General features: G+C 33.1%; 2 protein-coding genes and 1 long non-coding RNA gene across 4 annotated transcripts; 1 reads left to right on the forward strand and 2 right to left on the reverse strand.

Annotated features, from left to right (window-relative positions):
- Positions 1 to 5,533: 5,533 nt before the first annotated feature.
- LOC146938569 (cytochrome P450 71D11-like) lies at positions 5,534 to 7,423 on the reverse strand. The gene is made up of 2 exons (XM_085752512.1): positions 6,510 to 7,423; positions 5,534 to 6,307 (listed from the first exon to the last, which is right to left on the reverse strand). The coding sequence occupies exons 1-2, from the start codon at positions 7,407 to 7,409 to the stop codon at positions 5,693 to 5,695; spliced, it is 1,515 nt and encodes a 504-aa protein (XP_085608638.1). The 5' UTR covers positions 7,410 to 7,423; the 3' UTR covers positions 5,534 to 5,692.
- Positions 7,424 to 7,888: 465 nt separating this feature from the next.
- On the reverse strand, positions 7,889 to 11,764 carry LOC146938570 (truncated FRIGIDA-like protein 1). Of its 2 annotated transcripts, XM_085752513.1 has the most exons (4): positions 10,925 to 11,727; positions 9,619 to 9,782; positions 9,066 to 9,544; positions 7,889 to 7,997 (listed from the first exon to the last, which is right to left on the reverse strand). In XM_085752513.1, the coding sequence occupies exons 1-3, from the start codon at positions 11,658 to 11,660 to the stop codon at positions 9,113 to 9,115; spliced, it is 1,332 nt and encodes a 443-aa protein (XP_085608639.1). In that variant the 5' UTR covers positions 11,661 to 11,727; the 3' UTR covers positions 7,889 to 7,997; positions 9,066 to 9,112. The 2 variants fall into 2 exon arrangements, with proteins under 2 accessions (XP_085608639.1, XP_085608640.1); XM_085752514.1 differs by having other exon boundaries at positions 7,889 to 9,544; positions 10,925 to 11,764.
- Positions 11,765 to 16,695: 4,931 nt separating this feature from the next.
- On the forward strand, positions 16,696 to 17,180 carry LOC146938571 (uncharacterized). Its single transcript, XR_015033391.1, has 2 exons — positions 16,696 to 16,748; positions 16,843 to 17,180. It is a non-coding gene; the product is annotated as an uncharacterized LOC146938571 (long non-coding RNA).
- Positions 17,181 to 22,537: the final 5,357 nt, after the last annotated feature.

The following is a 22,537-nucleotide window of genomic DNA, read 5'->3' on the forward strand; positions in this document are numbered from 1 at the left end:
AAAACTTATATTGTCAAAATGGTGTATCAAATGTTGGCGGAGGTAAGGGTTGTTGTGCGTGTTCCCCTCAAAAAAAAAAATTAGGATTAAAGGGTTAGCATTAAGGTTGAATGTTTGCTAGGATTATACAATAAAGATAAGGATATATCTAACTTACCTTCAATCAGTTTTTCTCTTAAATTCATTAATTATTATTCGGTTGCTAAAAATATGCATTTGTACACTCTTAAGTTAACAAAATTACCCTTAACACTAGATTATCCTTATTTCAAAATCATTTCTATATTGTTCAACAGTACACAGTAGATTCATCTTCTACACCACTTGGAGAAAATATGGTTCTTCCTTCCACTGTCAGCACATGAAAAAAAGAGTTGGACCAAATCAACCCAAATAAATAAAATATTGAACATTTTAAACTACGTTTAAATAAATACAAAGCAGGGCCGGCCATAGGCATAGGCCGAGGGTGCGACGGCCTAGGGCCCAGCCCTGTGGGGGGCTCAAAAAAAATTGTATGTGCGGGTGTATATAGCAAGGCTACATTTCAAGGGGGTATACATAGTAAAGTGTATGAAAAAGTCCCATCAGCCATTCACAATTTTTTGCAAGGCTAATTCAAAAGCCCCCAAACAATAACAATCCTTCAACTTTTTTTTTTTTGAAATTTTTTTTCTCACCCTACTCAGTTCTCAAGCACCCTCCAAATTGACCATTTTATCATGTTCGGATATTATGATTCGAAGCATATTTTGTGAATTTCGTATTTTATAATCTGAATTGTGATTAACAAAATTTTTTTCAAAACAATGACATAAATTATTAAAATGATTTAAATGAAAGTGACAATTTACAGAGACAAAATACAAATTGTCAAGAATTGAACACATTTTATTATTTGATAAAAAATTCATAATACATTTACATTAACATAATGTTTATTATAGCAAATTATTTGATCAAGAATTCATAATAATCGACTATTTTCTTATTGTTGTTGATATGACAATTACTTCTTTGAAAAATTTATTTGAGGAGTTAATGACATTTGAAATGATTTTACATCTCAAAATGCTTTAAGAAATGCAATCTTATGACTTCCAGATAAAAGTGATGTTTTTTTTTTTGTAAAACAAGTTTAGATTATCAACGGTGGTCTATATACCTAGTTTTATTATGACTGATTTTTTTTGAGATACATTTGAAACGCCTACATATTATTTTACTTATATTTGTTCGGTTTTGTTTTTCCCCCCAACTATTTCTGTTGTTATTCTTTTTTATTAATAATATATACGATGAGGTGCATTCGGCAAGCGAGGATTTGGAATGTCAGCATAACTAAAATTTCTAAACATCGTATTACAATAACTTGGTGTCAAAATAGTTTGGATATCTACCCCCAAAATGAATGCATATCAAATTCATCGTTTATAAAAAAAAAATTACGATGTATTGTGTAAGAGGTCATTTTCTCAACCTTGACATAGGGTCCATAAAAAGTTAGGAACGGCCCTGATACAAAGTAATTTCTAAATTGTAATTAACAATCGAAAGAGTTTAAGAATGAATTTTTCTAATAAAAAGGAGGTGTTAATTACAAGATCCAATATTTTAGTCACCAACAGCCACGAATGCACATATATACAAAAGGGGGCAATTGACCCCACTTGGTATATTTTTTGAACAATTTAATGGTAATTTAGATATATTTGTGGGTGAATTGATAAATCTATATATCTTGACCCCACTACAAGTATATGGATGTTGTAACGCCCCATTTTAATTCTATTATTTTTAGTAGATGTGTGAATATTTTTATATGATTTTTATGTGATATATGTTGTGATGCTATTTTATTATATGATTTATGGAGTTGTGTTTTATTTGATGAATATTGTTTTATTATTTGTGGAAATAATAGGTAGAAATAATATTTATTTTTGGTTAATGGGAATTAAGTAGAAATTAAATAGAAATTAAGGGAGTAAAGTGAGAAAAGAAAAGAGTTATATTTTTGGGAGTAAAAGAAAGAAAAGTGAGAACAGAAACATTTTTCACGTACAATTGAGAAAAACTGGTTTTTGGAGAGAAAGAGGAGAAGAACCAAGAGAAAGCTAGGAGAAGAGCTAGGAAGAGAGAATCCAACTGTTTTGCTGTAGAATTTGCTGAGATAAGGTAAGGGTGGGATTCCTTTCAATAATCTTGATATATAATTTGAAAATTGATGAATTTGTTGTTCTTGGTTTTTAGGGTTTGAGAAGTTATGTTAGATGATGAATTATGTTGTTGAATTGCATAATTGTATGTTGTTTTGCTCCCTATGTTGTATACTAAACCTGTAAACATGTTTGTAAACCAATTTGGGTGATTAAGGGATCAAAGCTAGGATTTTTGGGGTGAAACTATGTTGAAATCGCAATTTTTCTGAAACCTGAAGCAGGACGCGAAAGCGTCGCATTAGCGTCCAGAAAGCGTCCACACCTTGTAGCTACCCATAAATTTTTGTGGAGGACGCGAAAGCGTCAACGCGTCCTACCCATTTGCTGAGGACGCTAAAGCGTCCCATTAGCGTGCAGAAAGCGTCCTCATCCTGAGTTACGACATTTTGGACGCGAAAGCGTGCTTCTCTCGCGAAAGCGTCCTGTCCCTTTTTGTAGAGGACGCGAAAGCGTCCTTCTGTCGCGAAAGCGTCCCTGGTCCTGTACGGCCATTTTCTGAATTTTGTTTAGAGCACTAGGGGTCTATTCTAACTATTTTAATAGGTTCCCTTGATTCATTAAGCCATGTTTATGAAGTGGATATTATTATTGAAGGTTGTACTATATGAAATGTATGTGTAAACACTTTTGTATAATAAAAGTTGTTGTTCCATTGTTGAAAATTATTGTGTCGTTGAGTCATAGTAAATTATGCACATTGTCGTTGTCGTAGATGTTGTTGTAGTTGTTATGATGATAAATGATTATTGATGATGATGTCTTGATGATGATGTTTTGATAATGATGTTGTTTATGATTGATGATGATAATAGTATGATTCTAAATGATTATTAATACTGATGTTTATGATGTCTGAAGTGGTTAAATATATGATGATAATTGATTATGAGTAATATTATGATGTTTTATGACAATTATGTTGATGTAATTCATTCCTTAAATGATGTTAATGCATTCTATTATGCTATCTTGTTTCCTTTCCGTCGTTGACGTTGTTGTATCATTCCATTGTCGAAGTTGGGGAGTGTGTCATAATTGTTTTAGGCACATACGTTGTTGTTGTTGTTGTCGTTGTTGAAGTTGTATGTTGATATACACAAGTTGAGTCCATTTGCATACTCACATCTGTTGGGGGCTCATGCCCTGGAATGTTTATCATTCAATCGTTGGGGGCTTATGCCCTGGAATGTTTATCATTCATCTGTTGGGGGCTTATGCCCTGGGATGCTTTAACCATCCAATTTGTTGGGGGCTTATGCCCTGGAATGCTTAGCATTCAACGCGCGTAGATTGGTACCACCTGCATGATGCATTAGTTGTTATTGTCGTAGCATTGTTGGGTTGTTGTTGTCGTTGTAGCATTGTTGGGTTGTTGTTGTCGTTGTAGCATTGTCGAGTTGTTGTCGTTGTCGAATTGTCGAGTTATCGGTGTCGTTGTGGATAATGTTGTTGTTATTGTTGTTGTACCTTGTTGCTGAAATTAATTATGTTGTTGCTTATGTATTTATTTATATACATTATTAATGGTGCCTGTTGTGATGTGCTTTGTTGTTTTCATTAATTTGATGAAATATATATTATTATTATTGGATAAGTTTCTCACCCTGTCTGCTTGAAAATGTTGTCCTTCGTATGGGTAACTTGCAGGTAATGATGACTTGTAGGTTGATTGGCTCAAGTGTCTAGGGCTCTGATACATATTAGGATGGGGATTGTCGCGAATGTCTTCTTCATTTCTTTTATGTATCATATTTTGAAAAGACCACGTTGTTGGATTTATTATTGTTGAGGATAATGTCTATTACGTTGAGGCCTTTGTGCCATTAATTTCGTTGACGTAGGATTTGGTTGAAATTATATTTTCTAAAAGAACTATTCCGCTGCAATTTGTAAGATATTTTAAATATTGGTTTAAATAAATAGCTATTTTCTATTTATGAAATTTTGAAAAGCAGTGTGACACTCCGTTGTGTTGTTTACTCTGATCATTTTAATTAATATTATGTTGTTGGGAGAACGGGGTGTTACAGATGTCCCCCACACACTTCATATAACTTGAAAAAGGCAAATGGAAAGGCATGAGTTGAGCCACAATACATAAAGTATGAAAAACATAGTAATAATTTTTTTTATTGAAGCTCATGCATTTTAGATGTGGAGAAGTGGAGTATTCAGCGTTTGAACCCCGACTCTTGCATATATTACGCATTGTTCCTACCAACTGAGTTAAGCTCACAGGAACATATAATAATCATTTTTACTGCAACATCATTGTTTTTCCCTCATTAAACTTGAGTTAAGAAAAAATTAATAATCAAGTAAGTTTATCTTTTATAATATCTTAACATTTTGGTTATATGATGTCATCCGTTTATCGCTTGTGTATTTTTTTTTGTGTATTTATAATAATAGACCTTGACCCCACTTATTGAAATTTCTGGATCCGTCACTGATCACCAATCCTGATTATCTCTCCCTCCCAGCTTCATTTCCCAAGTGGCATGCCTCCGTGAGGTGCTCCTCGAATATGGACTTTAGCCATGCGAAACTAATATGAACATCAAACAGTTTTTCGCATTCCATTACCGCGGAATTGTGGGAAATACGAAGCAAGTCAATCATCGCCTCAACACCTTGGTCTTGGGAGATATTTTCCATGTGAGTCATCATCTTCCCTTCGATTTGAATGTGTAGAAAACATGTCACATTATCCGGCGCGATGGTCATTTCCCCAATAGAAAGATGAAAGTTTCTAATCTCCTCATGCCACCTCTCAGACAAAGTTGTAAGCATGGCATGACCCACATTTGCAAGCACCGGAGCAAGATGGGAAGCCATAAATGGATTCCATAACCAATTCAGATGCTTAGTTGAGTGTCTATCTTCTTCCCAAGCACAATCCATCGAGTACATGTTCGTGGCTTTGATATTCAAATTAAAACACTTAAATAGATATAAACATAAATAAAGACTTGAAAATTAAAAACACTTGAATTATAAACTAATATAATTACATTTATGTCAACGTTCGTCCAACTATAGAGACTAATGAGTAATTTGCATTTATTTTTTGTTGTACACTATATATCTCTGCGTCCGACTGTGGAGACTAATCTCTTAAGTTTTGTGGGACCCAGCTAGGCAATAAATTCTTTCCATGAATTCTCACGTTGTTGCATGCCCAAACTCAAGTTCGAATTTGAAATATTGGTTAACTAGAAGAGATTTGTGTCATCTCATCTAAGCGCTCGTGGCCATAAAAGATGTAAAAAATAAATAATAAATATCATAAAAAGGATGAATAAAAGATATCTGCAAAGAAAGGCTGAGGTACTTATAAGAATGTGTAGTACATGAAAGCATGAATGAAAGATAGATGGCTCGTAGTCGTAGGTAATTAACTAAGTGATTGCTGATCCAAAACATTTCAACTATCTGCAAAAATAATCAATTATTGTGGCTCATATGACTTACAAAGGAAGATAAACAAAAGAAAACAATAAAAGATCATCTTTTCTTCTCATCGTGGCTCCGAATTCGTCAGTCATGTCCAAGTCTTCACTTCTGATTCCACTGGGAAGCTTCCAGTCAAAATGATACAACAACATTGCAAGGGCCAGCTCAATACTTCTCAAACCAAATGTGCTCCCTGGGCATATTCTTCTTCCGGCGCCAAAAGGAATGTACTCAAAATTGCTCCCTTTATAGTCAATACTACTGTCAATGAATCTCTCTGGATAAAATCTCTCTGGTTCAGTCCAGTAATTTGGATCTCTTGCAATTGCCCAAGCATTGACTATCACCTTACTTTTAATAGGTACATGATAACCATTTATCTCACATGTTTGACGACATTCTCTTGGCAGCAAAAGAGGTGTTGGAGGGTGTAACCTCAAGGTTTCTTTGATGATTGATTTCAAATAATGGAGCTCGTTGATGCAATTTTCATCAACCCTTCCTTTCATTTTGAAAACCTCTCTCACCTCATCTTGTGCTTTCTTCATTATTCTTGGATCCCTTATCATTTCTATCATTGCCCAATCTATGGTGCTTGCTGATGTCTCACCTCCAGCACCAAAAATGTCCTGAAAAGTAGCTATCAATAAGGTCAAGCAAGCTAATCCAAGAATCTCTAAAGTTATATATAAAAAGACAACATGCATATAGCATCCAATGCTACAAACAATACATATAATATGTGGGAAGGTTTTCAATATTCATTTAAATTTTACTGGAGTAAACAAGTTTTTCTTCTTGAATGTGTTTGGAGGAGGTTAATTCGCTTACCAGGATTATGGCCTTGATATTGCTTTTTGTTAAGGTAAACTCCTGGTTGTTACCATCCTCGTATTTTAAGAGAACGTCTACCAGATCTTCTTCAACTCTACCTTGATCATCTTTGGCTTTTGTGCACTTTTCCTCTTTATGGTCATTGATGATGTTTTCTAATATTTGATCAGTTTGTTGATGAAACCTTTCAAGCTTAGGCCTCAAACCAGTAATACGCTGTAGCCATTTAGCTGAGGGAAACAAATCTCCCAAGTCAAAACCCCCTGCAACCTTTATTGATTGTTTTACCACTGATATAAATTTGTCTTGGTCTTTGCATTCATTACCAAAGGCAGCCCTCGAAACAATTGTGTATATTGAAGAACGTACAGCTTCAGTAATGTTGATTGGAATTCCGTTCTGTGAAGCAATCCATTTGACAAGATTGAAAAACACTTCTTCTCTAATTGGTTGGTATGAGTTGACCCTTTTCAGGCTTAAAAGCTCCAATGTGCAGATTTTCCGTAGCTGTCTCCAATAATTACCATATGGAGCAAAAGCTATATTTGTAGAATTGTAAGACATTATTTCTGTAGCTAGAATTTGAGGCCTTGATGCAAAGTGAATATCATGGGTTTTCATCACCTCGCTAGCACACTCGGGCGATGAAATGACCATAGCACAAACCTCTCCAAGTTGAAGATGCATCAGAGGTCCATATTTTTTGGCCAAGTCTCTTAGTTTTCGATGGGGTTGAGAGCTTAACAGATTGTGTATATTTCCTATAATTGGTAACTTTCTAGGCCCTGGTGGCATGTTATAAATCAAGTAACTTTTCTTCTTTCTTATCTTTTGTACTATAAGGGTTAAGAGGACAAAGGAGAAAAGATATGGCAAGTAGAGGATTAGTAGAGCCATGGATAGGATAGTTTGAACTATATCCTACTAGCTAGTGTCCTTATATATACAGCATATACACTATTGAGCACTCTCCAGTACCACAGCGTCCTAGTACATTTTCTGTTTGTTTTATGATCCGTCATTATCTTTAGTTTGTCCTATGTTTGATAAGATTTTTCTCTATGTTTGGTTTCTTTTCCAAAATGGATCTATATCTGATATTTAAACGGTTGAACTTGATTTATTAGTGCAGATGCAAAGGTTCTGTTGTGTCCAATGAAAATCATTTTCTTATAAATAAGAATTTGACATCATCGTACAGCACCATTTGACAAAATTGAAATTGATGACCTTGTCCATCAATAAGACTGACAAAATTGAAAGGGACAAGATAGTTTTCAAAATGGCTATTTTTTATATACCTACTTTCTACAATATTATTTTGACATCACCATACAGCCGGCCAAAGAAACAAATGCATGACATGTATATATAAAATAATGTTGGAGTAATGAAGAACTAATAATATTAAATAATGTTTATGGACAAGTATGTATTTGGTCACACCTATTCCTCTGATTCCAATGCCTCCCTATCCGGCTGACCCTATACATCCAGAACTTGATGATCAACATAATTGGCCACCTTTTGTAAAGGATTGAGTTGGAAGAAAACAGGAACAAACATTTACCATATTCAAACATTCCAATCCCTTGCAAAATAGGCTAATATAATGCGATTGTCAAACATAATCCTTATTCCATGCAGTTATGCAGAGTTGTGAAGATTGTTAGGCGGTGGAAACTGTTAGAATATTATAAAATATCTTGTAATATGGTTTAGATTATAAAATATCTTAAAAGTATTTCTTAGGAATCTTTCCAAAAAAAAGTATTTCTCAGGATTAAATTTTATATTACTTACTTTTTTTATTATTATTATCATGATTACTATTATTGTTCTTAATTATTATGATTCTTTCAAAAAACGTATAGCAAAAATTCCACGGTGGAAGACTTTCAGTTTCCTTTCGTCATTTTTCAATAGTTTATCTTTGTCATTATTGCAAAAGCAAGTTGTTAATCATGTGATTTATTTAGCTTATCTGTAGCAACATGACTTTTTATTAAAAAATATGACTCTTTCAGGAAGAAAATATATTGTTGAGTCCTATAAGTTTTTAGACCGAGAATGATAACGAATAATTTTCCATATCTGATATAACTCTAACCATGTTTGGATAAATTTGCATAAGGCAATTAATAAACCAGCATAAAATTTTGTTGAATCTTTTATGAAAAGGAACAATTTAAAAAACAATTAATTTGGGAAAAAGAATAACTAAGAGCCCATTAAGAGAAACCTTCAAAAAAGACTTTAATCTATATGGATCTTCTGAAAAAAAAAAGAATAACAATAGATTTGTTAAGTAAAATCATGATTCTGAATTGAAATGCAATGCAACTATGTATATGATCCTATTCTAGACAAATCGAGAGAGGAAAGACCATAATCAACCAAAAGCTAGAAGTAATTTATATAAACACAAAAACTCAAGTAATTAAAAAAGTGAAACTAAGCATTCCTTCAATCATAGACAATAAAACAAAGTAGCAAACTACACTTTAAAAAACTAAACAGTCAAGGTGCAAAGTCAGGGAGAAGCTGGAATACCGGCGTAGCGCATGAGATAGTATTGACAAGCGAAGCGATTTATTGATCTACTGAGGATAATAAGATGCTTGGCAATGATGTCGCAGATTAATACCATATGCCCCAGATGAAAGACCTGTGTAAGAAGGCATAGCTGGGGCAAGGGCCACCATGCCAGAGGGAGTGGCTGGCGACCTCGTGTATGAGTTTGGCTGGCATATTGTTGTGTCGTCTGCTGGACCAACTGAAGTGGCTGTTCGAGGAACCTTCATCCCAATTTGCTGCTGCTTCTTTATACTTCTTTTTTGTTTCCGTCGTTGCAGACGACGTTGAGTTAGAAAAGAAGCCGGCGTTCTGTTTTTCATATTTGCATCTGACCCCTTCAATTGCTCTACACGCTGCTCAAGGCTAGCTAGTGGATATTCAGATTCCAGCATATGATTCTCAATAATCTCAATTACCAATTTCAGTGCATGCATTTCTCTATCAGTAATTTCCCTCTGCAAAAATGCATCAATGAATAAAGGAGGTGGCACCATGCATTATGTTATCAATCAAGGTGATACGCACTTACCTTTGACTTTCCTTCCTGGTGAAGTCTTCTAGCAAGTTCCTTAGAATCCTCCACGTATGCTTTTAAAATAGGAACAGGTGGAATCTTATGAGCAAGATTAAACTCAAAAACATACTTAACAGCAAGAACGTGTTTGCCCCTATTAACAAGTTTCTGAACAATCTCTGCAGACCACAAACAAGCACTGCCTTATAAATAAAAATACTTAAAAGGGTAACATTAGATACTAGACATGTGAGCATACATATACCGTTGGAGTTGCATAAAACTGTCGGATCACAAATACTCATATTTACTCTTTTTAAATATTACTTAATTTGCTAGTAGCCTAGTAACTCTTCATGTATTTTTATAAGCTGGTTAACCTCTATGTTTTCAATGGGATAAAAACCACTCGATTTGGAAATCCAAAATACACATATTTGACAAAGACTAATACTAATAGCGAGCAATTTTACATTGAGATGAATACCATGCTAATTTTATATCCTTTAATTATTCTTGGCTGTGTACTCTCTCTTGGTTCTTTGTATATTCAATTACACAACAAATTTCATCAGCAGGGAGAGAAATAAGGAAAACCTTCCCCAGTCAATCTTACTAAACTTGCTTAAAAGTAAGTCATCTCAGTTGCACATAAAAACATTTGACATAAACTTCAATTACAATTCACTTCTTTTCTTCTGTCTTTCTTTCTCTCTTTCACCGATCAGTATCAATGGTTACAATTAAATACCCCTAGCCTATAAAGAGGTATGTGCCCAACATTGGCACATTTGACATAAACTTCAATTAGACACCGGACACAATATGACACATTGAGAATAGTAACAGTATGTGTAAATGAAAAAACTGAATGTAATCACACGTGTCGGTGTCAGTCCTCGTGAGCTTAGCTAAGTTGGTTTGGACAATGCATAATATATGCAAGGTCCGGGGTTCAAACCCCGGCCACTACCAAAAAAAAAACATGTGTCGGTGTCAAACATTGGGACGTGTTGGAGACCAAACACGCCTTTGGTGATAAGCATTGGTGCTACACAACTGTATCCCTGTGAAGCACGGATACGGACACAGACACCGGACATGACACGAACACGCCGACACAGCTAATAATTTTAAAAAATCACTTAATGCAGTGTAATTACCAGTGTCTATGTCGTGGACACGGCTAATCCAAGTAGTGACCGTGCTTCATACCTGTATCCTAATTCCTATTCTAACATAAACACACACAGACAAGAGTTATCCTAAGAATTAACATCTCAAACAACACCAACTCTTTAGACTAACTCAACAGCCTTACCAGGAATTCTATCCGTCAAACCAATATCCCGACAAAGCTGCATGAACTCTCCATTAACCGCAGCCACGGCACCAAACCCAACAAGCTCATCCACACTAAATTCTTCAACAATACCAAATGCATAAACCAAATACAAAAACCCCAACGCCCCCAAAATATTCGCACAATCACCCATCAACCTCACTTTCCAACCAATCGCCACCTTCAACGCTCTCTCTCTCGCCTTACCACTCACATTCCCACCAGAAACACTCAAAACCCTCAACAACAATACACAAACCCTCCCCATTTCTCTCATTCCCTTATGCTTGAAACTTCCATTCACTCCATAAAACCCTTCCAACGATTGCAGAATCATCATCCCTGCATCCGGTGAAAACTTTAACGCATCGCGAAGTTCCGCCTGAACCCTAAGTTTATGCTTGAAATTGTAGGTAACGTAATTCTTTAACCCTATACCATCCATCTTCTCGCACAGGACCCTCAATTTATTCGAGTTTTCGTCGTTTGGGTTTAAAATTAGGGTTTTGGATTGGGATTGTTGTTGGAGTGATTGGAGAAATTGGAAGCGGTGAATGAGAGAGTGTTGGAGAGAGGTGAAGTGGGAATCGAGTTGAAGCCATGAGAGAGGAAGTGAAGATTGGGATTGAAGAATTTCGAATGCGTTTTTGAGATTTTGTTTCTTGGAATCGATTAGGTTTAATGCTGATGAAATTGTGTTCAATGGTGTATCCATTGTTGGTTTTGAATTGGGAATTTGAGATAATAATGGAAAGAATCATAACCCCGAGCGAAGGAATAGACCGCTGTAGGAGGACTCCGTTTTAAACGTGAACAACTGAACGGTGTCAGTCACGGTAGTCATTTTAAAATGATCCTTTGATTGTGTGGTAAAAAAAATGCTTCGCTTTTTTTTTTTAAGAAAAAAAGGGCAAAGCTCAAAGGAAAAAACAAAGCGTTAATTATGTTTCTAGTCCCTATAAAATAGCGACCTTGTAAGTTTAGTCCCTACTTAATTTTAATAGCATTTTTAGTCCCTAATTTTGTTTTTCTGCACTGAGTATTAGTCCCTACTCAATTCAAATTTGTTTAATTTATGCTTAAACTCTTAAATTTTTGAACAATTTTTTGCAGACATGTTTAGAACATTACTAAAAGTTCGTCCGCAAAAAATTATCGCAAAATTTGATTTCTACATCCAGATTTTATTATTTTTTATCTTTAACTTTTGTCGTTTTAAAAAATTCATATTTAATTCATTTCATGTCAGAAAATTCTAAATTTTAGTAAACGAACCTTTCATAGTGTTTTAATCTTGTCTCAAAAAAATCGTTCAAAAATTTAAGAGTTTAAGGATAATTAATCAAACTTTGTTTTAGCAGGGACTAAAATTATAAGTAATTTTTTTTTATAGGGACTAAAAATGCTATTAAAATTAAGTAGGGACTAAACTTACAAGGTCGCTATTTTATAGGAACTAGAAACATAATTAACCCTAAATTTATGAAATTAAACAAATTTTTTAAGTCATGTAAATTCCCCAAATGTTCTCAAACAAAATACAATGTAATTCATTTGGAGGACTTCTAAAAAATGGACACAAAAGAATCTTAGTGTAAGACAATGTGCAGTTAATCAATCCGCACTTCCATTTTCTTCACATAAGGTGTGGTTTATTTGAACCTCCCGCGGAAGTTTAATGAGATCTCAGATTTAGGCTTTGTTTGGGAGTTTGGAGGGGAGGGAAGGGTTTTGGAAAAAAGGAAGGAGCAAGTGGAAGAAATAGAAGACATTGGGAGGAGAGGGCTTTGGAGGTTAATTTTTGACTCATAATAAAAAATCCCCCTCATTTGGGGGAACTCAAAAATTGTATTGGGGGAGGGTTTTGGGGGGTTATGGAGGGTTTATATGAATTTTTCAAATCCAATCTATGTTGTTATTATATTCTTAAAGTTAAAAGTATATTAATCATAAGTATTAGTTTATCATTCTCTAAAAAACTGTTCTTTCAAAAAATGTGAATTTTTTGTCCATTTTTCTATATATTTCCAACCCCCCAAAGCCCTACCCTCCCTTCCCCTCCTAACTCCCAAACAAAGCCTTAGCGAATCAGAGCGAGGATAGCCTCATTAATTTTGGAATTACTTGTTACCATGTCCACTATCAGTTTAGAGTCGCTTTCCATGATGAGTTGTGAAAAACCTTGTCTTTTTGCTATCTTTAAGCCCTCATGCATGCCCGACATCACAGCATAAAGAACATCACGTGTTCCAATCTTTCGAGCATAACCTTTTAGCCACTGACCATTAGAGTCTCGAAGAAGGCCCCCACAGCCTGCGATGTCCAATGACTCCTTATAAGCTCCAACACAATTCAGTTTCACCCATTCTCCATATGGTCTTTTCCAGCTGATGAAGATAATGTCATAATTTCGCGACACTTGTGGTATGTGAGGATGCTCACTTTTATGAATAGCTCGAATAAGTTCAAGAATGATATGAATAGGATCAATAGACTGATGAAAGTCCTCCACAAAGATAGATTTGTTCATCCACTTCCAAAGATTCCAACATGTCACTCGAATGATAGATCAATAGTCCTCCTTGTACACTCTATTTTTTTCAAAGATGAGGTTATTGAAGATCCAATCCCTTCAATTCAAAGAAAAGAAATTAGTAATATGATTTGACGCCATTAACATAATCCAAACCTGGGTTGCGTAAACACAATCACACTAAACATGGATGATTGTTTCGTCTCCATTTCCACAAATAGTGTAAATGGGTGAAACTCTTATTCCCCATCTACTTCGATAGTAGTTTCTTAAAAGACGTTCAAGTGCCGCTATCCACATGAAGGTCTGTATTTTATGAGGACCTTTCCAATCTCATATCTTCTTCCAATCCCCATCAATAAGATGATAATTTCCCCGTTGAAGAATGTACGCACTCTGGACCATGAAGTGGCAAGTATTTGTGCATTTCCATCTAATTGTGTCTGGACCACCAGCGTCCATGGGAGCTGGAAGGGCCAAAACCTGATTAGCCTTGTCTGGAGGAAGACGGGAATTTAGAAAGTAAATATTCCACGACCCATCAACCGTCAGAACATCTTTCACATAGAGAGTTATATCAAGTAACTGATTAGTAGCATTTGAAAAAAGAGATGAACTACAATGAACTCATTTGTCCAACCAGAAATTTACATGATTCCCATCTCAAATATACCACAAAATGTGGTTGTAGAATTGCTCCCAAATGCCAGCAAGGGGTTTCTATAAAGGTGTGTCATAAGGCTGAAAACCCATAGCACTTCAAAGATTTTTGCCTCTTCCATACTTACTATGAAGAACCTTGCATCATAGGTCTTCAGGTCTTCGTTAATATTATCATATTAGTCAACGATTAAATTGGAGGAGGACTCCGTTTTAAATGGATTAAACCATTAAATTGGTTTTTAAATTAAGGGTCCTGTTAACGAGTGCCCGGAGCACTCTTTAATCAACCCAAATTTAGTAATTATTCTTGTAAAAAGTCAACTATTACAATTTTCAATGCATTCAAAACACAACTTTTCATTAAAAACTTCCTATTTAAAGTGCTTAAAGAGTGCCACGGGGCACTCATTAACATTTCCTTTAAATTAATTTCTATCTTAGTATTTGTCAAAAGTTTTTCAATTAATTCACTCGTCATGTGAAAAAAAATATAGAAACGAAGGTTTAATTGAAAAACTTTTGACAAAGACAGAGATTATTTTGAAATATTGACAGAAGTTTTTCAATTAGACTCATAATTCTATGTTTTTCTTATATGACGAAGGACTAATTGAGAAATTTTTGACAAAGACGAAAATTATTTAGAAATATTAATAGAGTCAAGAACTAATTTGAGATTACTTGCAAAGACAGGGATCAAATTGATAGTTTACTCGTTTTAAACATGAACAAGTGAAATAAAGTCTTTTAATTCGTTAAGGTGTCACGATAGTCATTTTAAAATGATCCTTCATTGTGTGGTAAGAAAATGCTTTTTTTTTTTGTAAGAAAAAAGGCAACGCTCAAAGGAAAAAAAAAAGCAAAATTAAACAAACATTTCAGTAATTCCTTTGGAGGGACTTTAAAAAATGGACACAAAAGAATATTGTGTAAGACTATACGCTAATCAATTCGAACTTTTGTTTCCTTCACATAAGGTGTGGTTTATTTGCACCTCTGTGAAAGTTCAATGAGATCTTAGATTCAACAAATCAGAACAGGGGATAGCCCCATTAATCTTGGAATTACCTGTTAGCATGTCCACTGCCAGTTTAGAGTCGCTTTCCATGATGTTGCGAAAAACCTTGTCTTCTTGCTATCTTTAAGCCCTCATACATGCCTCATATCACAGCATAAAGAGCATCACATGTTCCAATCTTTCGAGCATAACCTTTTAGACACTGACCAATGACTCCTTATAAGCTCCATCATAATTCAGTCTCACCCATTCTCCATGTGGTCTCTTCCAACTGATGAAGACAATGTCACAATTTCGTGACACTTAGGGTAGGTGAGGATGCTCACCTCTATCAATGACTCGAACAAGTTCAAGAATGATCTCAATTGAGATTAGATAGTCTTAACCTTTAGTTATTGGTGGATACAAGATGGTTGCAACGAAGGATTTGAAGAAATTTGTTGAGAATCACTAATCGCCCCTCCTTCCAACACCAATGATATGTTCGAGAACAGAGATTATTAAGGATGATTTAGTTGCGATGCCCATTCGATGGTAGATCGGTAGGGTGGAGAAGATGCTCGGATGAGTTTTTCAGTGACTGTTACGGTGAGGGATGGTTGCACCTGCAAAACGACAAACATGCTCTGACGCCCAAATGAGTATTTAAAGTGTGGTTTTGAAATTATGTTATTGTGTACCTAAGGTCCGGTCCGATATAAAATTAAACTTTAAGGAATTGAAATGGATGACCATTTGTTGTTGATTTCCATAATATCTTACAAAGTATGGATAACAATTTCTAATTAAGTTTTATAAATTGCCCGGGTTCTTCATCTAGCGTTGAACATTTTGAAATGAAAAAATTCACATGTAAACTAAGGATAATGCTACTTTGAGCGAAAAAAAATGCTCACGTGAGACAATCACGATGGATAATTGTATTGTCTCTATCATTTCCCAATATTGAAACTTCCACCCATGAATTCCGCTCCGTTCCAAGATCTAATGGTCATATACAATTCGCAATGCCTTCGTTATAAATATTTTTGCTATAAATAGCATCACCCGTAAACTAAATATAAGAAATTAATTTTAGCATGTGTATTTTTTGAATGACTTATAAAAATTATATTAGAAAGGTACAAGATACACTCCATTACAGTATTCAAATCTTTATATAATACAAAAGGATACTTCTATGAGCATAAGTACACGTGGCGCCTCATTTTGCTTCTAGCATTTAATGCTCCTCAAACAAATTTTTTGCAATGCATTAGACCTTTGATCAAGAAAGTTGACTTAATTATGTATTATGTATCCATTGCATTTAATATTTTTATCAACCAATTAGAATGAATCATGACTCATAATTTTTTTCCTTAACCAATCAAAATAGATCATGACTCATTTATTTTTTATGAGCCAATCAAAATTGATCTTGACATGATTTTTTTCCTATATATAGACAATTTGTTTTTCATTATCTTCATCTACCATCTTCCTCTCATAAAATAAAAGACATTTTTTGTCCATAATTTAGGTTTCGAGTATACTTTTTGTGATTGTTTTTCATTGTGGTTGTATTTATGTGCTTTTTGTTATAGCATGTAGGTGTGAAAATTCTGTATTTAGTTTTCCTTCATTTTTTTTTATACAATTCCTTTTTTTTTTCTTATTCTAAATAACTATTTGCATTTTCAGGGTAACAAAATTCATGCTATTGTATGAAGAAATATGATCTATAAATTTGAGAAGGATTTGAAGGAAGGAAAGGTCTACTTTGGTGTTGCGCTACAAATCTTGGATCTTATCAAACAACGAAACATGACTACAAACAAAATTTTTAGCTTAACACAAAAATGAAATTATGCGGAGTGAATAGTGTCCCTTCAGATATTTCAGTTCAGATATTGATTTGGTGTTTCTTATTATGTCATTTATATGTATAATAGTTTTATTTTGTTCGGATTAGTTTTTTCATCACAACATTATTTTCGATCTTAAAGAGGTAGTACAATCTATTTGGAGGCTTTGATAAACTTTTTTTTTTAAAGAATGAGGCTTTGATAAACTTGATCATTTGTTATTTACACAAGCACAAAAAAGCAACCATTTTTAGAAAACTCCAATATTGTTTTAAACAATTGTAAATTTGAAACATTTAATTGGACTCAAAGTGGTTAATGAGTTCTACTAAAAGATGAATTATTTAAGAAAAATAATTTTTGTTAAGACTTTAATTTCCTCTTTGCTCGAATTACCCGGGTCCTTTTCCTCTGGGACCAGAGGGTACAACAAAAAAACATATTAAATTTTTTCAACTATATTTTTAAACAAGTCTATGAATAACAAGATAAATGATACACATAAATGTATCAATCATGCAAGATAAATGTCTTTTGTTACTAAATGATTAATGATACACATAAATGCATCAATCATGCAAGATAAATATGGAAGCTATTTGTTTGACCAAATAAATGAAGGATATTATTATGAATGTGTTATGAATAATAGAAAAAGACATTTGTAGTTTATATGTGTCATCACTTATATTATAAGTCATTCAAATGTTAACATATGTCAATGATAATTTCCAAGCCAAACAGATTCAAACACTTTAAAAAGGAACAAGATGTAAAAAAAAATTAGCATTTATCTACAATATTCTTTTCTTCTTTTTTTTTCCAAATATTACAAGTTTTTTTTATGGTATATCAATGTATGCAACAAAATAATAGTAAATGCAAAAAAAAAAATATATAATCAAAACCGTGCATATTAATGTATATGCTCTTTGCTAAAACCATTTATTATTATTGAATGAATATGCATTTTTTTTTTTTGTTAACGAAATTTTTATTTTGTTTTTTGTTACTGCTAACGAATGTATATGCATGTTTAAACCCCAAAAAGTAGTATAGAATATGAAAGGCTTAGACATTTAAGAAAAAAATTGTATACTATCTATAAAAATGAATGAAATGAGTTTTCAAAACCTCTATAAAGGTAGTATTATAAAAAGAGAAATGATAACAACACACACTTTTCAACATACCTTTTTTATTGGTTGCAATTCGCACGGGTTCCACCAAATCATGTGAGACCCATATAAATTTGGTGGAACTCAAGTGAGTTTTAACCAATCAAAAGAGTGTGTTAAAAAATGTATATTAAAATGTGTGTTACTAGCATTCCTCATTATGCAAAAAAAATGAAATTATTTTCCATGAAAACCGGTAAAGGTTATTGTCCCCTTTTTCTTATTTGATTTCTTCAATTTAATTGCAATCAACATTTGGTCTTCACATTTTTTTTGCCAATCATAGACATTGATAAAATCAAGTGTACGTATTTTCCAAATGGAAAGGAATTATTTAGGAAAAACCTTGCATTGAATTATATCATTAGAATAAAAGTTGGAAATTAATATATTTTAATGTTTTTATAACAATAAAAAATAGCACAAGAAAAAAACGCACCATACAAGTATGTTCCTTTTTTTACTCATATAAACATACTATCTTTTCCCCTAAAAAAACATACATTTTTTTTTAATAATTTTATTTAGGTGAGATTTTTTTTTTGTCAATATCTCTCTTTATTTAGGTGAGTTGAGTCCAAAGAGAAAACCTCAGGAATCAAAAAGAGATTACAATGTATTATCCATCGAGGATGTCCTAACACTGGTATTGAGAATTGTACTCACACTTTAATGGAGGCTGGAGTCAATTTATTATCAACTAAATCAACATATATCGACAATATAAGCACATTCTCAATCACACTACAGATCTTTATATTTTTATCTTTATCTTTATAATAAACATTTGTCTTACATTACATATAAAGTACACATGACGGTCTCTCATTTCCTACCTCATTTCATGCTATGATATTTCATTTTTATAAAACAAAATATTCAAATAAATATTTAAAATTGTCCATGATGATTATGGTACCATTCTAAATTTAATGTTTTTATATCAGCATTTACACAAAAAATCAATTATGTCTATATTTGTTTTTTTTTTGGGTCAAGTTATGCCGATATATGTTAATTGGGGGTGTTTATTAATTTGTTAAATAAATGTCTTTCAAGTGGTACTAACATGTTTTCCTAATTCAACTTTCAATTTATGGATTTCTCCCATTTAGTATCAAAAACATATATTCTTGCTCAATGAAGATTTGGTTCAATTGTCGTGAGTTTAGCTTTTACTGCTAACGTGAAAACTTCTTGATGGGTGGTACGTAAGTATCTCGATTAGAGCTTGATAAATCTCAAAATCAATCCTAATTCAGATGAGCCCTTGGAGTTTGACTCACTAAACTTTCACTTATAAAAAATAAATAAATTAAAAATAACAAGTTTTCTTTGTGAGAAAAACATCCGCAATGCAAAATATATTCTTTTATTTTTTTTCAAATGTATTTGGTAGTTTTGAATATGTCCACCAACAAGCATATTTTTCTTTTGGTGAATTTTAATGGAATGCTTACTAACAAGTATATATACATCATCTTTCATATAAAAAAAAATAATACACATCATCGTAAATATAGATATTTTCTTCAGTTTGATATAAATATGATTTATTTTCAATTTAAATGACTGAATAAGTATACCACTTCTTTTTACGATCACACCCCTTAATTAAGGGAATGTTTAATATGACGTTTCTTTTTACCATTTCTTTTTTACTTAATTAAAAAAATATCACATCATTTAAAATGTTAAATAAATATGTAATTTATCAGCTCAAGTAACACATCAATATTTTTCCATGGTTACTTTCCAGCAAATACCAAAAGTCTTCTCATGGATAATCACATTAGGCTAAGAGTAACCACAAAGATGAAATTGACACCACATCTCCGTCCTAATCTTTAACGCACTAGGTATATAAGTCATCTCATTTATATGTTTCTCACCACATACTCTTGCATCCAATATGAAGTTTTAACTCATATATGACATATTAACATATCTCCTTTACGTGTGAGACTTTGTACATTTGTAATCTGGTAACATAACCAAATAAGATTAGAGAAAACATAAACTGCTATAAAAGAGGGTTGGTGGTGATTTAATGGATGAATGTTTTTATTCTTTTCATTCATGAGAAGAGAGAAAGTAAATTAGAAAAAGATAGAAGACAAAAAAGCAATTCAAACATGAGAGAGATGATAAGGAAAAAAGAAATGTTTGTGCTTTGTCTATGAGAGTATATAGAATATAGTGAATTCCTGGTGATTTACGAGTTTGTTGAAGGAGTTCGAAATTTTTTAGTATATATTTTACCAAAAAATTAAACTAAATAAAAAATGTCACATTGTTTTAATAATAAATACAACAACCCTTTATTTTGTCAAATTAGCAAAACACATGCAATTTTTCATTGTCAAATCCAACCAAAGATCAAAAGTGAATGAATTTTAAATAATAGAGGTTAAATAAAAGATATTGCATGAAAGTGAATAACAACCAATAACTAAAATTTAAGATAAAAAATTTACAAATGTCATCCAATACCTAACAAAGTAGTTTATCATAATTTTGGGATAATGTTCAGACTTTCAGATGAGCCTACATTGAGTTAGATCACCATATTAGGTCAAAAGCAGTCATATAAGTGAGATTGCCACACCACATCTTCACAAAAAATCTTAAGTCATTAAGTATATGTGTCATCTCAATTATATGTTGTTCAAAATCTACTATTTTATCCAATGTAGAACGTCAACTCACACTTGATACATTTGTTGGAGTAAGCCCTAATATCCAATCAATATTGATTGGGTTTGGCTTTGTATCATGATATTGATATAAATATATATTGTGAATATATATATATATATATATATATATAATAATAAGGCATTTCTTTGTTGATTTTGTTATGTTTCAAAATAATAAAGTCCCTAGAATAGATAGTTCATGTAATGGAATATTAAGTGTGACTTAATCATGAGATTACATTACGTAAAGAACGCTATTCTTAAACATATCCATAGTCAAGCTTTAATATGAATTGGGATAATAATAAAGCATAAAGACTATTATGTATGTAGACTGATGACCGCATCTCATGGGTCATTGATATTGAGATATTAAGTCTATACATAGGTATAAATATTAGGGGTAATATTTATACTGGATTGACCCACCGTGAGAATACTACATAGTATGTTATGAAAATGTCATAAGATATTCTCACAATGATAATAATGTATATCGCTCTTAGACCTGAAACCACTATGATCCCTAGATGTGGACTCAAGTGCTTTGTTGCCATTCTAACGTTGTCTGTAAAAGGATAACCATAACGTTGGTTGATGGGTACTTGATGAATCATGCTGAGGGACATGAGTGTCCTAGATGGGATTTGTCCCTCCTCATAAACAGGAGATATATCTTTAGGCCTCTTGATGAAATATGACTGTAAAATTGCATGGCCATGCCGAACTAAGTCAATATAAGATATTGGACTTATTCGTTATTCAGTATATTTTGGAATCAAGAAATATAAATATTGATCTATACAAGGGTGACAATAACTATGCCTTGGGATTGTTTTATCTTGGTTTTCGGGTGTCAAACATTGATTACGTTTGAACCTTTTAAACCGGTGATATCTTATTTTTTCTTGGGAAGGGAAAAAGTAAGCAAAACCCTTGAGAATCGAGGTCCGGGAGTTGTTTTCGCTACGGGAAGGTGTTAGGCACCCATAACGACTATAGTAACCTATAGGAACCGTCTTTAATTTCTACGCGCGCGCTTTTATTTTTAAATGCTATTTTGAAAATGTTTATTAAACCTAAGAATGTTCTAAGTGAAGAATTGGAGGGAGAAGAATGTGTTTGAATTTTTATTTTAGTTGAATTGAAGGAATTTTGTTCCTTGCCTACGTACCCGATTAAGGGATCAAATCCACCGTAGTTCTCTTTCAAAAAGGTTTTTGTTTTTGTTGGTTGATTTTAAGTTTGAAAAATGGAGTTTTGAAGAATAGAAGGAGGCCTCAAGGGCATGAGATTGGAAAATAGTGAGGTTGGATTAGTGATTTGCAAAAGAAGTCAAAGTTTGATTATTTTCATTGAATTTTTGATTAAGAAAACGAAAGGAAAATTCAATGGGATATTGGATCCCAAAGTTTATTTGGAAAAGATTTGTGTGAAGTTGTTCACATTTGTTAGGAAAATTGGTTTTTTCTAAGTATGAGTCCTAGGCATTCATCTAACATACAATCCTAAACATACATCTAAACATGCATATTCTAGCTACTTAGTGATGTGTGTGCACGTGTCGGTGCTTGTGTCGGTGTACATTTTTAGAGTCCATTGTCCTTTACATCATACCCTAGATACATTCTATGGCCTCTTTGCCAAGAAATAT

The sequence above is a fragment of the Medicago sativa genome, chromosome 3, assembly GCF_051527215.1.
Source record: "Medicago sativa cultivar Bolivia chromosome 3, Bolivia_mono, whole genome shotgun sequence".
Taxonomy (NCBI): Eukaryota; Viridiplantae; Streptophyta; class Magnoliopsida; order Fabales; family Fabaceae; genus Medicago; species Medicago sativa.

Excerpts from the sequence above, each read along its gene's own strand:
- LOC146938569 (XM_085752512.1), bottom strand. The coding sequence starts at position 7,409 with ATGGCTCTACTAATCCTCTACTTGCCATATCTTTTCTCCTTTGTCCTC. Across the intron at positions 6,308-6,509 it reads ATATCAAGGCCATAATCCTG|GACATTTTTGGTGCTGGAGG; the intron begins GTAAGCGAATTA and ends GCTACTTTTCAG.
- LOC146938570 (XM_085752514.1), bottom strand. The coding sequence starts at position 11,660 with ATGGATACACCATTGAACACAATTTCATCAGCATTAAACCTAATCGAT. Across the intron at positions 9,783-10,924 it reads TTTGACGGATAGAATTCCTG|AGATTGTTCAGAAACTTGTT; the intron begins GTAAGGCTGTTG and ends TGTGGTCTGCAG. Across the intron at positions 9,545-9,618 it reads ACCAGGAAGGAAAGTCAAAG|AGGGAAATTACTGATAGAGA; the intron begins GTAAGTGCGTAT and ends GCATTTTTGCAG.